Source organism: Pan troglodytes, chromosome 2, assembly GCF_028858775.2.
Source record: "Pan troglodytes isolate AG18354 chromosome 2, NHGRI_mPanTro3-v2.0_pri, whole genome shotgun sequence".
NCBI classification, from domain to species: domain Eukaryota; kingdom Metazoa; phylum Chordata; class Mammalia; order Primates; family Hominidae; genus Pan; species Pan troglodytes.
The window spans coordinates 67,833,005-67,849,420 of record NC_086015.1 but is presented as its reverse complement, the minus strand read 5'-3'; the positions used below and the strand labels follow the sequence as shown (position 1 = coordinate 67,849,420).

Below are 16,416 nucleotides of genomic sequence, written 5' to 3'. Positions count from 1 at the left end.
CTCCTTTGCATGTGAGCAGTTATCACAATGGTTATTCATCTTGCAAATTAATTCCTTCACACCAAGCACTGCATGGGAGCAGAAACGACACCTTTTAAACTGGTCAGTGCAGGAGAATACTGAGAGTGCTCTTGAAAGACAGCTGGCAGAATGGAGGGGCCAACGCTTACAATTCTCTAGGTAGGAGTCTGTTACTTGTCAAGAATAAAATGTTTACAAAGAGATGCCACTGCCTCCTACTTCTCCAGGGTTTCCTCTGGCTGATGGCAAGGAATCAAAGTCAGCTTTGTATTTTCACACTGAATACCAACAAGTTGTATCACTGCCTGGGGAAGCTGCCCTGTGTGTCACTTCACTTTACTAGTTTTTCAGACCTGAGGACCTGCTTACCACTAGCCCAGGCAGAGAGGAAGAGAACCAACCATCTCCTATTACTAGCCACCTGCCTGCCATCCTTCCTTCTTTCTTTCATTCTGAGATAAATCTTTTTTCTGCACTAATGCAAAAGATGAACAGGATGAGAGAATTCTGCTGTGCTCAGCCTTGCCTGTCTCTTTAACAGTTCTGACCAGATTAGCACTTTTCTTTTTCCACAGGAGAGGACTGGCATATGCTTATACCATAATCTGCTTTGAGCTCCTTCTCTGGATTTTTCTCTTACCAAGGAGACCGGATTTGAGGTTAGATGTTAATTGAAATCACCTGGGAGTCTCTAAATACCTTGCTGTTACTTGGTGCAAGTAATCTGAAGGATACTATATTTGTGAATATTCGGGCATTCTTTTGAATAAGAGCTGATTTAAAGAATTTTTTCACGGGGTTGATAAGAACTTATGGCTCATATCAATAAGCCACTCCAACAAGGACCCCAAATGTCTCTCTCTGCAACCAGCAGGCATTTGGAGCTGACAAGAAACAGTTGGTAAGATAAAGACACTGACAGATATAGACAGTTGTCTAAGAAAAGATGCTCTGCTGCAAATCAGCCAAAGCTGGCCAAAGGGCCAGGCAGCTCTCATCAGCCTGAAGGCAACACCTGGCGGGCAGTCTGACAAGCAGTAGGATTAACAAAATTTGGTTCACACTATGTACCCATTTCTACCACTCTTCTACCCTTACTTCTAAGCATGCATTTCAAAGTATATTTTATTGGAGAACTCTATAAGCAGCTGGGGGGATATACATAAAATGTTAATAGTGATATCTCTGGGTAGAAGTATGAGTAACTTTTATTTCCTTCTATCTGTGGAATTTTCTGAGTTTTCTACAAACACTTATGATTTCTGTAATCACGAAAAAAAAATTAAATAAAAACCTCTGTAAGCATTCAGGAATTTCAGTTTTTCCTTAAGACCCAAATTTATGTAATTCTTGAAACTTAAAATCTAAATTACCTTTCTTAGCTTTTGAGATTTAAGATTTTTCAATAGTACAATCATTCTATGGACTTTGTTCTTAAATTAAAAAAACCATTCAAAATGTGCAAAACAAGAATGCTAAATTGAATTTAAGGTGTAAATTTTTTCTGGTATACATCACAATCTTAACTGAGACAATTTAGATGCTTCAAGGTCAAAGTTCACTATTTTAATATTCTGAAGTACTCCGACTACAAATGAAAAAGAATACAACTATTTCTCTCTGTAAGAACGCCATGCAGATGATATCATATGCAGTTATATGGCTAAGAGACAGATAAAACAGACTGGTGTTTCCTCCACTACAAATGCTAGCCAATAAAAACTTTCCAGTCTACAGCTGATTAATACTTGATACCAGATTTATGGAAAAGAGAGCTACTCATTGCTGGCCATTAGCTAAAAGCACAGACACACCAAGAAACCTGCCTACTCTCAGATCAGGACCGCTGTTTATTATGACAACTGATTTTTCAGTTTAGTGCCATTTATAGTACTGAAAAATCTTTTCTAGGAGCTAGCTTTCCTTATAATCTATAATAGCTGAACATGTGTTATTCACTGTCTTGTAGTGTTGAAATATATTAACAGGGAATCTTGGAAACCATAAACATCTTTACTAGCTTCAGGAAGCTAGTAAATTTGAACAAGCGATTCCTTTAAACTGCCTTAATGTAATGACAAATGGTCTCTTTTCTAACTTCGATCTGCAAATGATTTATAGTTACAACTACCACAATAATAATAAACAGGGTACGGAGTGGAGGACACAGAGAATTGAGCCTTAAATATCTCCTCTTAGAGCAGCTAAGAGGAGCTATGAGCCAGAACACTAAAAATGCCTTTCTGTTCAGTATGCTAAAACTTAAAAATGGCAGTGAAAAAAGTATAAGGAAATGAAAAATATTTATTTTTCAATGTAGAACTTTACTCGCATTCTTTTCAGAATTAAGCTGAAGGATTCCAAAGGCTCACAGTATCTACAAAAACCATAAGACAAAAAACAAACAAACTAAAAATGCAAGAGGAAAAAATAGTTTTTTGACTAGTGCTTATCAAAACATGGTTAGAAGCTGTAGAAATCAGTGCCTGAAACAAATTAGAAAAAGACAACTTTAAAACTAGTGTTAAATGTCAGAACAAGGTTCCAAAAGCTACAGAAGTCTTGGGATGTGTGTATTTACAAAAAGGTCTGGCCAAACAAGAACCACCATATGACCATCACAGACAAGTTTATGATCCAGACTACAATGAAACTTTAAAAGTAATGGGGGAAAAGAGCCTAACATACAACCCTGCTATTAATAGAAAACTGTCTGGAGACCTTAATTAAACAAAAGTGTCAAGTGCTCCTCTCAAAACCTCTTGTAGTGATAGACCTGTCAGCAGAAAACAGCCAGGACCATATAAAAGAAGAGTCCAGGGGCTGAGAGGACGAGTGACTACATCACAAAGTGGTAATTACAGGGAAAAGAAATAAAAAAGGCCAGATCGAAGGGCTCCAAGAGGTACTTCAAACCCAGCTAATTGTGGCAAGAAGAGATGGGGTAAATCAGTTCCTCACCTGGCTATCTGTGGGGAAATAAAAAGATGCTGGGCCTCCAAGGCAAGAATAAACAGCAGCAGCTACTAATTACCAAGGTGACTACTAGACACCACCATTACACATTGTCATGGTCGGAATGTTTATGTCCTCCCAAATTCACATGTTGAAATCCTAGGCTGGGCACAGTGGCTCACACCTGTAATCCCAGCACTTTGGGAGGCTGAGGCAGGAGGATTACTTGAGCTCAGGAGTTCAAGACCAGCATGGGCAACATAGCAAGACCCTGTCTATTCAAAAAATACAAAAAATTAGCTAAGTGTAATGGCATGCACCTGCAGTCCCAGCTACTCAGGAGGCTGAGGTGGGAGAATCACTTGCCACTCAGGAGTTCAAGACCAGCCTGGACAACATGGCAAAACCCTATCTCTACAAAAAATAAAAATAAAATAAATAAAATAAAATCCTAACCCTCCAAGTGATGGTAATAGGATGTGGGACCTTTTGCAGGGTGATTAGGTCATGAGGGCAGAACCTTCATGAATAGGATTAGTGCCATTACGAAAGAGGTCCAGGAGCTTGTTTGCCCCTTCCACCATGTGACACCTTCTATGAAACAGGAAACAAGCCCTCATCAGACACACAATCTGCTGGCACCCTGATCATGGACTTCTCGGCCTTCAGAACTGTAACAAACAAAGGTATGTTGTTTGGTATCTTGTTAGAGTAGCCTGAACAGACTAAGACACACACCAACGTCACTACAATTAGGGAACATTACTCAAATGAGGCCAAACATTAGTTTACCCATCTCCAGTTCAGCCTGGAAACTTCAGAATCCAGAAAAGGAGCTTCTGCAGTTAGTAAACCACTGTTCTAGAACCACCCTCAATAAGGCATGGGCAATCAGAACACCTGAATTCTGCAGTAGTCTTAGGTTGGAGGGGAAATCACCCTTTCTAAACCTTATCCTCAGCTGAAAAATAGAGAAAATATCTCCTCTTCCCTGACTTCAAAGGATTGGAATATACAATGAAACAGGAGAACATATGTGAAAATGCTCTGTATAAAATCACACTGTATATGCACAGCATTTTATCATTTGAAGTGTGGTTTAACTCATACTTACAAAGGCCAAATAAATGTAAGTTGCCCCTTCAGCCTATAAGCTTTTATAAAGTCTAACATGCGTATTTTAAAGTATTAGCAAAGTTACAGTGAAAGCACTTAGACACAAGAAGACCGAAAAATAAATGCAGAGAAATTTGAGAAAATTTAGTGCAGAGACCATAAACTTTATCTCACTGGGTTCTAAGGGGATCACTATGCACTGGATAAAAATGTTTATAGTGACTCTGTTACCAACAAATGGTTAGAGTCTATACGCTTTTCTTTAAAAATGAGGAAAATGCATATTTTAGGAAAGATTATCATGTAAAAAACACATGTAGTATTGCATTTAGAGTGGTAAGTACCAGTAAGGTTAAATGGAAATAGACAGTGTAGAGCCACAAGAATGCTTTTAAAGATGGGAGTTTAAGAATCCTTGGGGCCAGGTGTGGTGGCCGATGCCTATAATCCTAGCACTTTGGGAGGCCAAGGTGGGAGGATGGCTTGAGCCCAGAAATGGGAGACCAGTCTAGATAACACAGTCTCTACAAAAAAGAAAAAAAAAATGTATTAGCCAGGTTTGGTGGCACACACCTGTATCCCCGGCTTCTTGAGAAGCTGCAGTGGGAGGACTGCTTGAGGCCAGGAGGTCAACGCTGCAGTAAGCCACGATTGTGCCACTGCGCTCCAGCCTAGGTGACAGAAGGACAGCTTGTTTCAAACACAAAACAAAACAAAACCCTTAGATGTAGGGTTGGGAAGGAGACGGGTGAACCAGGGATCATTATGGTGTCGCTTATATGTGATACAATGTCTAAACCAAGTCCACTTATAGTGGCCCACAAATGTTCAGATAGTAAATATCTGTTGGTTTTACCTGCCCTCCATCAATTCCCACTTCTGGGGAATGACAACTCCCCTAAAGGGTACTGGCTGAGTGAGGCAATAACCAAGGCACCTGCTGGGACCCAGTATGGGCATGAAAGATATACTCTCAGTAGAAAGTGGGATTAAAAACTGCTGGAGAGGTTGGCCCTCCTGTATCCTGAGAAGACTGTCTACTGAGTCCTGCTACCTGGATCCCTGAAGCTGCTCTAGATCTGGTTCACTCTGAAGCCTGATTCTTTGGCATTGTTGTCACCACATCACTCCAGTAATCTCTTTATGTTTAAAGTAGTCAGATTTAGTTCTTACTGCTTACAACCAAAGATCTCTGGCTGATTAGCTGTTATACTGTGTCTAGAAGAATTGCATTTTCTTAAAAATTGGGGGGATAAAATTTAATTTGATTGGCAAGTAATTAAACCATTAATTTCACATTGAAAAGGGATATATTATAGAGTAGAATACAAAATTCATGTAAAATTTTAAGATAATGGATTTTGAGATTTTAAAAAATACGCTTCCTCCCACTTCCCACCCTTCCGCTCTCCCTCCCCCATGCAAGTTCTTTAGTGATGGGATTAAGAAACACTGGTATAGAGATAAATTTTCCTTAACTTTTAAGATCTGTCCCTAACTAGATAAAAGCTCTAGGGCAGGTTACTTAACCTTTCTAAGGCTCACTTTTCATACCTTTAAAATGGGATAATACTACCTACATGTAGAGCTGTTATCCCAAGAGGTAACACAGGAAACCATTTAGCACTGTTCCTCAGAACAGAGTTTTATCAATCATGGCAAACGAACAGAGTTTAGTTACTATAACAAAAGCAGGTTGGCACATATGTTGATGGCTGCAACAATTCCCTGTAGGCTATCCTGTGCAATATGACTTGGCAGCATTTGCCATCAAGAGGGGGTATCTTTGTCCAACCCCTAAAATTTGAGTTGGCCTTGTGACTTGCTTTGACTAGCAGAATATGGCAGAGTGGTACTGTGTGACTCTTAAGCTTAAGCCTCCAGAAACCTTGCAGTTCTCACCCTCCTGGAACAAAGTGCCTCCACCTGAGGAAATTTGATCTAGGCTGCTAGAAGATGAGATTATGTGGAGCTCAGAGAGATAGCCCAGCTTGACTAACTAGTTCTGACTCAAGACTTAAGAGGACTGCAGCCACATTAGTGACCTCAGGCCAGGCACTACCAATGGAGAACTGCTCTGCCCTAATTATGAGCAAATAAAATGGTATGTGTTTTAAGCCACAAACTTTTGGAATGGATTGTTAACAATAGATAACTGACAGACATGCTTCATGAATTATCGTAATATTTCTATATTTTATAGTGTATTCACGTCCTAAAGTTTCCTATAACAAACTCTAAGGCCCAAAGTCCACAAAGAGTCACTATGTCACAGCCAGATGTGGTTACGTTTCTCATTCGTCAAGGCTAGATCAATGTTGCTAATTTCATATAAACAATGAACTGTATCTCCACCAGAATGTGGGGCATAGGAGATAGAACATATTCCAAAGCCAAAATAACTGAAGTGAAAATTTGCTAAAATTATCATAGTTAAACCACAAAGATGCAGGTGCAAATAAAGGTGAGTTGAATTTGAAGGTAACTGGCTAAGGAAAAAAAAAGGAACAATTTAATTGATAATTAAAGCATTAAATTATAATCTGTTTTTTTTTCTAAAAATTAAAAAACAAACCAGATTATAATAATGTTTAATAATCAAAATTATAGTTTTAGATTATAATTTAATAATTAAAACAGACTCTCCCCTGTAACAATTCTTGCTCCTGGCATTTTCTTCCATATACTTCAAAGATGACTAAAACCCTATTCTAAAAGTTCCATCTTATACATAGTCTCATTATATACCCTTTTTTCTATGAATAAATATTGACTGCATCATTCTTTTTAAAGATTGCAGCATATTCCACTACATGGATAGGCCCTAATTCACTTAATCCCCTATCAATAGGTATTTAGATCACTTTCTATGTTTTGTTATAAAAAAAGGAGAGGTGAGCAGTCTGGTACATACATCTGTGCATACTTCACCAACTGTTTCTTTAAATTCCTAGATGTGAATTTACCTTTTCTTTTTTTGTAATGACTTTGGGTTCATATTGCCCAAACTGTTATCCAAAAGATATGTAGCAAATTTACTTTTTTTAACAAGAAGGAAACCCTTAAATGCTAAAAGTAAGAACACATTTTACACCTCTAATATCTATATATAAAATGGCAAACAATTTTTTAAATTGCATTCTATATCTAAAATACTGAGTCATGCCTCTTATACTGTATTTACTGTACATTTGGAGGGCGAAAAATCCTACAATATCCAAATAATTTCTAGTGGTTTTATTTTCAGCACAATGTTGTTTTGAAAAGGTAAACTCCAAAAAGAGTGTACTTGCTGCAAAATAAGCAAATCAGTAGAGAATGTTGAAAAGCAGGAAAGGAAGCAAAAAATAAACCAATCAGTTAGAGCAGTTATCAGGTCACCAAATCTGCATCCTTACACAATGGCCAGGAGAGAAAGGTAGAGGGAGTGAAAAGGTGAAACTAAAAGAAGCAGCCCTCAGAGCTTCAGTGATGGCCGGATGAAATTACACACAGACATATATATCTACATGCTCTGTACACACCAATCCTAGAGTTAATCTCCAGGGGTTAGAACACAAGAGGAATCTTTGTGTGCTTTATAAAGCCAAACATATCATGCAGAAAGGGAATGGGGAAGGCCAGGATACAGATTTCCTTTAGGAAAGAATGTCTAGTTAGCAGCTTGAGAGGCCAGTATTAATTACTTCCCTTCCACGGCAAAGAAGGATTAATAGGAACATTAAGCAAAAGACAGCTCCAAAAGCACTGATTCCCTTCAAAAACCATCACATCTGAGAGGGTCCAATCATCAAGCTCTATAAAAAAATGGGCAAGGTGAGAACACTTAACAATAAATAAAATTAATTGGTGACAGAATCATGCATGTGCTAAGGCGGCCACACAATATGACTAATAAAAACTTATTGACTGAAGTTTCATCCTATCCAAAGAGATGAGGCATTAGATCAAACTGCCATACCAAAAGCAGAGTATGCTAAATAAAACAGCAGTGTGTGAGCACACACACACGTACGTGTGTGTGCACATGTTGGGGGTGGTCGCTTGGCAATGCCACAAATCTATGCATCTAATATTCTAGGCAAGGATTCTGCAAATTATGGCCCATGGACCAAATCTAGCTAAGATTTGTATATAACAGGAGCTAAGAATGACTTTCACATTTTTAAATGGTTGAAAAAATAAAATATGACGTGACACATAAAAATTGCATGAAATTCAAATGTCAGTGTTCATCAACATTTCTTGGAACACAGTCATACCCATTCATTTATATCTATGACTGTTTTCCTGCTATCATGGCAGAGCTGAGTAGGTGTAGAGACCTGGATGGCTGGCAAAGTAAACAATATTTACTATATGGTCCTTTACAGAAAATTTGCTGACCTCTGTTCCAGGCTATAAAATCACACAGTTGTTTGATGGATCACAGCTCCAAACCTGTGCAGGCTTGTTGGTTTGGCCCCTGACATATCCAAGATTTTGATATAACCTGCCAGGCCAATAGAGAATGCAACCCCATTGGCTAAGAACAATGGAAAAGTCCAATAGGTCATCAAGATGTTGGGATACCTGCCTATCATAACAAGAAAATGTAAAAGGCTTTTCTGAGTTGAAAGTAAGATGGTTCCAGAAGGTCTAAGTGGGAATAAGGATGAATAAAGGTATTCTCTTTAAAAGGATGTATAGTATCTCTAGCAGGGTGCAGTAGCTCACAGCTGTAATCCCAGCACTTTGGGAGGCCGAGGCAGGTGGATCACCTGAGGTCAGGAGCTCGGGATCAGCCTGGCCAGCATGGCGAAACCCCATCTCTACTAAAAACACAAAAATGAGCTGGGCGTAGTGGCACATGCCTGTAATCCCAGCTACTAGGGAGGCTGAGGCACGAGAATAGCTTGAACCCTGGGAGGCAGGAGTTGCAGTGAGCCAAGATCATGCCACTGCACTCCAGCCTTGGCAACAATGAGCCTCTGTCTCAAAAAAAACAAAAAGAAAAGAAAAGAAAAGAAAAAGATGTATGATATCTCCTTCTAAAGATGAGAATTTAACTGTCTTCAAAATGGCTACCACTTTCTGCGTACTTACTAGGAGCCTAGGAGTAAGCAAAACTTTTTTGCATTTATTATCCCATTTAATGGTCATCTCCTCTAGACTCAAAGAAGGAGACTGGACCAAGTTGAACACAACCAGAGAGCTCAGGAAATGAGAATCAAGGCCATATTCAAAGCCTAAAGGCTGTGTTCATAACCATTTCCCAACCCAAGGGCAGAAAGCATAAATGATCACCACGAATAAATGACAGGAAAGGTTAAGACTATAGAAATAGTAGAAGCAAGTTTATTTTTACGGCCAAAAGCATTATACAGTATTTTATTTACATATCTCACACTTTCTTTTGACTCATAATGCCCTCTCTTACTTCAGCATTTAAAGTAAAATATGATTCAGTCCTGCCAGACCCTTTCCTATTGACAAAAATCAACACAGGTATCCAACTGTGAAGGCATTTTAAAGACAGCAGAATTAGACAACTAAAGTTATAAGTGTAACTTCCACCCATGAAGTCCCTGGGTTACCTGTGAAGATCTCAAAACGAAAGGAGTGGTGAAGCACTTTTAGGGGTGATGGACTATAAAGTACATGTGCAGTATTTTAATTTTTAAATTCAGATTATAAGTGAAGAGAAAATGTTAAATGGAATCTTGCCCACAGAGAGAAATATAATGCTGGTGGGTGGCTATCGTTTCTTCCTGCCCAGCAGCATCCATGTCCTCCCCTCTGCCAAATAAACCATCATTTTCCACTTTCCTCTAAATATCTATATTTGGGGACCACTCAATCCTAACTCATTTTTGAAAATCTTTTTCTTAAAAAACAATGTTTTAAGTGTTAATATCTTCATCACACCAATTTGGAAATAATGTACTTATTATCCTATACCATGAATATACATGTTTCCTCAGATGTTTATTAATGGTTCCCCAAACCTGGCTTGTAAGTCCTTCTTGAGGGCCAAAGAGGAGCTAAGACTTTTATACGGGAAACTTCTAGCCAGCCTCCCAACAACTCTACTAGTTAGCCATATCCAGATGAGTAACTGAAGAGTCAAGCAGGGTAAGTAGCTACAGTGAATAAAGGAAACCAAATTTGAATTTTAAGTCTATTTTGACTCAAACTGTGTTTTTCCCATCATGTTCTACTGTCCTGCCAAGGCACAAACACATTTTCTTACAATGATTCCCTTTGAGTCAGATTTCAAATTTTCTGGAGAGAAGAGAGTGGAGCTGAAAGACCCATTTACTCCAACGGCTGGTGTCAAGATCAAATCTTTGCTTATCTACCATCAAACGATCTGGTCTGAATTTTTAGATATAATTTTTTAAAAACACAGCCACAGTGCATGCAGGACTAGCATGTCAGACCAGCTTGGCTTATCAACTGATAGGCAATGCTGTGTTGTGGGAATAAAATGGAAGTGCTTTTACATCTCTAAGTCTGAAGACAACTTTATTTATTTATTTGTTTGTTATTTATTTATTTATTTCAGTGTCTTACTCTGTTGCCCAGGCTTAGAGTGTAGTGATCTCGGCTCACTGCAACCTCAGCCTCCTGGGTTCAAGTGATTCTCCTGCCTCAGCCTCCTGAGTAGCTGGGATTACAGGCCACAACACTACGCCTGGATAATTTTTTTTGTATTTTTGGTAGAGATGGGGTTTCACCATGCTGGCCAGGCTGCTCTTGAATTTCTGACCTCAAATGATCCACCCGCCTCGGCCTACCTCAAATCATCCACCCGCCTTGGCCTCTCAAAATGCTGGGATTACAGGCATAAGCCACTGTGCCCAGCCTGAAGATAACTTTAAAAGGCAAGTAACGAGCACATAGATCTACTTTTCAAAAATGTTTTTTTCTCTTTAGAATGGTCATTCTGTGATGGCTCATGACTGTAATCCCAGCACTTTGGGAGGCTGTGGCAGGAGGATCACTTGAGCCCAGGAGGTCAAGGATGCAGTGAGCCAGTTTCATGCAATTGCATTCCAGACTGGGCAACAAAGTGAGACCCTGTTTCAAAAGAAAAAGGAAAAAAGAGAAAGAAAAGAAAAGAATTCTAACTCCCATTTTATTCAATAAAAAGATGTGTCTCTAATTTTTTTAAGTCCTGGATCTCTTTTCTAAAACAACTACAGACCCTCTTCCAGAAAAATACACATACACAAAAAGTTTTGGTCACAACTACAGGGAGTTCAGGAATCCCTTGAAACCAACCCTTGGAGGGTCACAGACCCCCAGGATAACTCTTGCTCTAAAAGCATAGTACAAAATTCCTTACATTATTTCACAGACCCAGAATAAAGACCATATATAGCTAGCTCTCTCATAATTTTTTATATTTTCAGAAAGCAAATATCAAATAAACACACAAATTTTCTTAACTAGTCTTTCATATTCTCAAAAAAAAAAACCCAGAAATCTTATGACTCAAATAAATCAATAAATATAAGGTCATACAAGTTCAGAGTCTGAATCAGTTTTCTTAAAATCTGCTACTTCCATTTCTGTGTTTCTGCCCATAAAGATCTCTCTTGAAAAGAAGAAACATTAGTATGGTAAGGGCTTGAGTCTTTGCTACTTTAACATTCATCAACAGGTTAATATGTAAAAAGAAGACCACTTGTAAAGTTTACTAAAAGATGTTCTCTCATATATATGAGATATACGATATGATGAAAAGACAATTCTTAAATGTTCAATGAATAGATCTGTGTCAATGCAATTGCAAGTAAAATCATGTAGCTGACAAAATAGATTTTAGAGTTCATAAAGGCTCAAATTATGTGTTTCCCACCACTTGAGTCAAGAACTTTCAGGCTGGACACAGTGGCTCAAACCCATAATCCCAGCACTTTGGGAGGCTGAGGCGGGAGGATCGCTTGAGCCCAGCAGTTTGAGACCAGCCTGGGCAACATAGTGAGATCATGTCTCTACAAAAATAAAAATAAAAAACTTAGCCAGGCATCATGGAACATGCCGGTAGTCCCAACTAGTTGGTAGGCTGAGATGGGAGGATCACTTGAGCCCAGGAGTTCCAGGCTGCAGTGAGCCCTGATCATCGTGCCACTGCACTCCAGCCTAGGCAACAGAGGAAGGTCCTGTCTCAAAAAAAAATAAAATAACTTTCAGGAATGTTTATTTTCAGGTACAGCTCAAACTTTAAAGTCTTTCAAATTCCTCTTGGTCTTATTACTCCAGAAAATTTCTAGCATCATCCAACAAAATTATAAGTTATCAAATTAACTTTCAGAAATGTTTGAACAGCACTCCATTTATGAATAACTGAGAGAGGATCTCACGAAAATTTAAGTTACAGGGGGCAGTGATACTTTCCCATGAAAATATTACAGATTATTTTAAATCACTGATACTGTTTCAAAATCAGTATTATGATAAGATTAAGAAACACTTAAAAAAAACTTTTCACCACATGACAATTACTTTCTAAACAATAACTATCCCCACCAAAATGCAACTTGGTATTGTGAACCCCAATCAATTGACAATTTCAGTTTACAATCTGTAGTACTTAAGATTTAAAACAATTCTTCTCTTAGAGTGCCCTGTCTCCTAAAACCAAGGAAATGAACAGGGTCTGATGATGCCCACCTACAGCCAGCGTTTAGGTCAGTATTTTTTCAAAGTCAGGGAAACTTCATACCTTAGGGGAGAGCAAGTCACATCTCAGAATCTTCATGTAAAGTAATTTTTGTCTTTGTGACAAAAGTCAAGTTCTTGAGCACTAATTCTTGAGAGCACTGTAATGGTATTATTGAAGTCACTGGTCTCACATAATATGACTAAAATTGTACATATTTCTTGCTAGACGTTAAACACACTTCACTTTAATACATTTGCATCTGCAACTTCTCCTCTTTGAAAGAACTGGGGGAAAACAGGGAGAATGTACCTAAATTTAGTAAGGAAAGTGAAACAACCAAGTTTATCCTACACAACTTCTTCATCCCGGATATGAAGATGCAAGATCTACTTGGGGGACAGGAAAATTGGAAAACAACGATATGGCTGAATAAAATAACAAACCTGGGTTCAAACTGAGACACGATCCTGGTGCTAATCCTATCTATCCCACTGGAGGTCAAATCAGCTGCACTGGTGCCTGTTTCCTCATCCACCTCTCACTACCTAAACGTGCCATTTACGAGAAAGCTATCGAAGTTGAATCAAAGTGACTTTTGGAAAGAGATGCCAATATAATTTGCAGTGTGCTCCAAACAACTACACACAAGGCAACGTTTCTCATTGAGCACCCCCGCCCCCACTTTCAACTTCCCCTTAAGATAGGGACAGTCACATAGACATTTTTTGAAAATCAAAGAGAAAAATAAATAAAAGCACCCCATCACGATCACCGACGAGATCCCGACTGTGTGGTGGAATTGGGTGCCGGGTGAGGACGATGGGCACACGCTCCTGGTCGCTTCGCGAACTCCTCCGGGAGGTCGCCAAGTTTCTCTTTCACCCTTTTTCCCGCACCCGCCGAGCCCAGGAAGGAAGGGGGCGGCCGCAGGGGCCGGAACCGCGCGACCTGGAACCCGGGGCCTTTTTTGATTGCCGGCCGCGCCCCGCCAAGTGCCGGCGTTCGAGACCCGCCCCAGCGCGCGTGGGCGCCAACTTCGCGGGGACCCCCAGCGACGCGCCCCCCTCGGTACCCCTAGTCCCGCCTCTCCTGGGCTCAGCCGGATCCGGGCGTCCCCGTCACCCTCCCCACCCCCCAGGGAAACGAGCCCACCCCTAGCAGCGTCACCCTGGATGGGGCGGCGGGGCCGCAGTCACCTTCCCGGGGAAGAAGCCGGGGCCCCGACTGCGGGCGGCCCGCAGCTCCCGCCGCACCCCCGCAGCCCTGGCGGCGTCCGGGCGAGCTCACCTGGCGGCTGGCTGCGGCCTCCGGGGCGGCCTCTGGGCGTGGGCCGGGCGGGGGCTGCAAGGGGGGCGGCGGGAGCCCGGGCTGCAGCCGGGGCCGCCGCCGGCCGCCAAGCCTCGCCCCAACTCGCGCCGGCCGCGGCCGCCCCCGGGGAGTACCGGGAGCGCGGGAAGCGCGGGTCCCGCGGCGGCGGCGGCGGCGGCGGCAGCGGCGGCGGCGCGGCGCGGCTCAGGCGTCGGAGCAGGCGGCCGCGGGCGCCGCCGCCTCCTCTTCCATGGCTGTTTACCCGGCTGCATTGTGGGAGTTTGACCTCCGCCGCCGCCAACCGCCGCCTCAGCTTGCGCCGCCGCCGCCGCCGCCGCCGCCGCGCACGCCATGGGAGCCGTGACTGACGGTGAGGCCCCGCTCGCCGCCACACGCGCCCGCTGCACGGCCCGCTGGGCCTCCCCTGAGACCCCTGGCCTCCCAGCCCGCTTCCGGGAACCCCTCGGCCTCCCCGGCCGCTTCGCCAGTGCGCTTCGGCCTTCCCGACCTCTCCCCGGAGCCCTGGGCCTCCCCGGCTGCTTCCCTGAGTCCTTCCTCCTCTCGCCAGAGCCCGAGCGCCCCTCGGAGACCCTCGGCTTTCCCCGCCCGCTCTCCCGGAGGCAGCGCGGGGCTATAGGGTGTGCCGGGAGCGTGGTCGGTGGGCTGGGAACACACGTGGGTGGCCGAGACGGCTAGAAGCGGTGCAAGGGCGGGTGGGACCAGAGGGAGTCCGGGTTTGTCTAGGGGCGCGGTGAGGACCCAGGAGTCGCGAAGGGTGGGCAGTGGTGCCGGGCTTAGGGCTGGGGGCCTGGAAGGTTTGTGGAGGTCTGGGAGGGAGTGGGAGCTCCAGGGACGGGGCGGGAGTTTCGGGACTCGTCTACAAGGGGTGTCAGGATACAGAGCGTGACACCTGGAGGGGTCCTGGGGCATATTGGGAAGGACTCACAGACAATGGAGTCGATGGCAATGAGGCCTTGAACTGCGAGTGGATTGTGGGTGAGAAGAAGGAGCAGGGAATTATTTATAAAAGGAATAGATAGGGATGAGGTATCCGGAGGGTGATCAGGAAGTGTACCTGGGAGATTTACGGGGGTAAGGAGGAGCCAGTATAGTGATGAGACCGTCTAGGGTAGATCAGGACGATAAAAGATGTATGTGTGTGTGTTAGGAAGGGTGATTGTCAGCTGGGATGAATTTAGAGGGGCAAAGGCTGGGTTTGTGGACAGTCTAAGGGAGATGGTCTATGGACTGAGAGCAGAAATAAGGTGACACTTTGGGGGAAGGGGCATGATTGGCAACTGGAGGGAGAACCTACAAGGTATCTGGTTAGGGGGGAAGGAGGTCCTTTGGTATCTGGGAAGGGCATATCTAGGGCTCTTGGGTGTTTTTCAGGAGATGGTGACCGGTAACTGTAAATGCCTGTGGAGAGGCCACTTCTTAAGAGTTGAAGACCACCAGGGTCTCCACATTAAAGGGCCTGGCCGTGGGAAGAACAGTGATAGGCCCAAATTTCCAGACTGATAAAGAGTAGTGGAGGTGGGAGGCTACTAAAGACCCAGGAACTTCATGTGGAATTTCAGCTTTGCTTCATTCCAGTTTCATTTATTTAGTGGATATTTATCCTTCCTGGACTAGGCTTTGGGATTACAACCCAGAATTAACAAGCAAGAACTTTTCCCTCTCCAAAATTTTGGTCTGAAGGGAAAGAAACATTGACTAATGAGTTTTAAGAGTGACAAATATTACCACAAGGAAGTACAAGGTTGGGAACTGTAGGAACATGTAACAAAGATTATTTATCCAATCAATGGAAATGAGAAAGCCTCCTCAAAGAAGTTAATCCCATTTTTGAAGAATAAATAGATATTGGACTGGTGTTCTGGGTTGGTAGCCACTTGTATAAAGACCCCAAGATGTTGGAAGAACTCAAAGCTGACAGGTATTGCTAGAATTTAGAAAGTTATGAGCCAGAGATCTCTAAGGGCAATAGGAATCCATTAGAAGTTTTAACACTGGTGTGGTGTTAATCAGATTGGCATTAAAACACACACACATGGCCGGGCACAGTGGCTCACGCCTGTAATCCCAACACTTTGGGAGGCCAAGGCAGGCAGACCTCTTGAGCTCAGAAGTTCAAGACCAGCCTGGAAAACATAGTGAGACCCCATGTCTACAAATACAAAAAAATTGGTCTGGCACAGTGGCACACACCTGTAGTCCCAGGACTTGGGAGTCTGAGGAGAAAGGATCACTTGAGCCTGGGAGGTTGAGGCTGCAGTGAGCCAAGATCGCACCAGTGCACTCCAGTCTGGGTGACAGAGTGAGACCGTGTCTCATTAAAAACACACACATACACACTGTCT

The 16,416-nt window shown here is 42.5% G+C and overlaps 2 protein-coding genes across 19 annotated transcripts in view; one reads left to right on the top strand and one right to left on the bottom strand.

The window, feature by feature from the left end:
- ATXN7 (ataxin 7) overlaps positions 1-14,165 on the bottom strand; it is a 145,330-nt gene extending 131,165 nt beyond the window's left edge. For 7 of the 10 annotated variants that reach the window (XR_010155625.1, XR_010155626.1, XM_063806879.1 and 4 more), the window contains exon 1: positions 13,504-13,671. The gene's annotated coding sequence lies outside the window, so the exon portion shown is untranslated. Of the gene's footprint in view, positions 1-13,188; positions 13,672-14,032 lie in introns of those variants that run through there. The other 3 variants (XM_054680746.2, XM_054680741.2, XM_009445773.5) reach the window with 2 other exon arrangements.
- THOC7 (THO complex subunit 7) overlaps positions 13,626-16,416 on the top strand; it is a 30,392-nt gene continuing 27,601 nt past the window's right edge. Inside the window, exon 1 of one of the 9 annotated variants that reach the window (XM_063806890.1) lies at positions 13,626-13,813. Coding sequence is in view for 2 of the 9 variants with exons in the window: in XM_016941456.4 (XP_016796945.1) it covers positions 14,405-14,423 (19 nt within the window). In the remaining 7 variants the exon portion in view is untranslated. Of the gene's footprint in view, positions 13,814-14,209; positions 14,692-16,416 lie in introns of those variants that run through there. The other 8 variants (XM_063806886.1, XM_063806889.1, XM_016941456.4 and 5 more) reach the window with 8 other exon arrangements.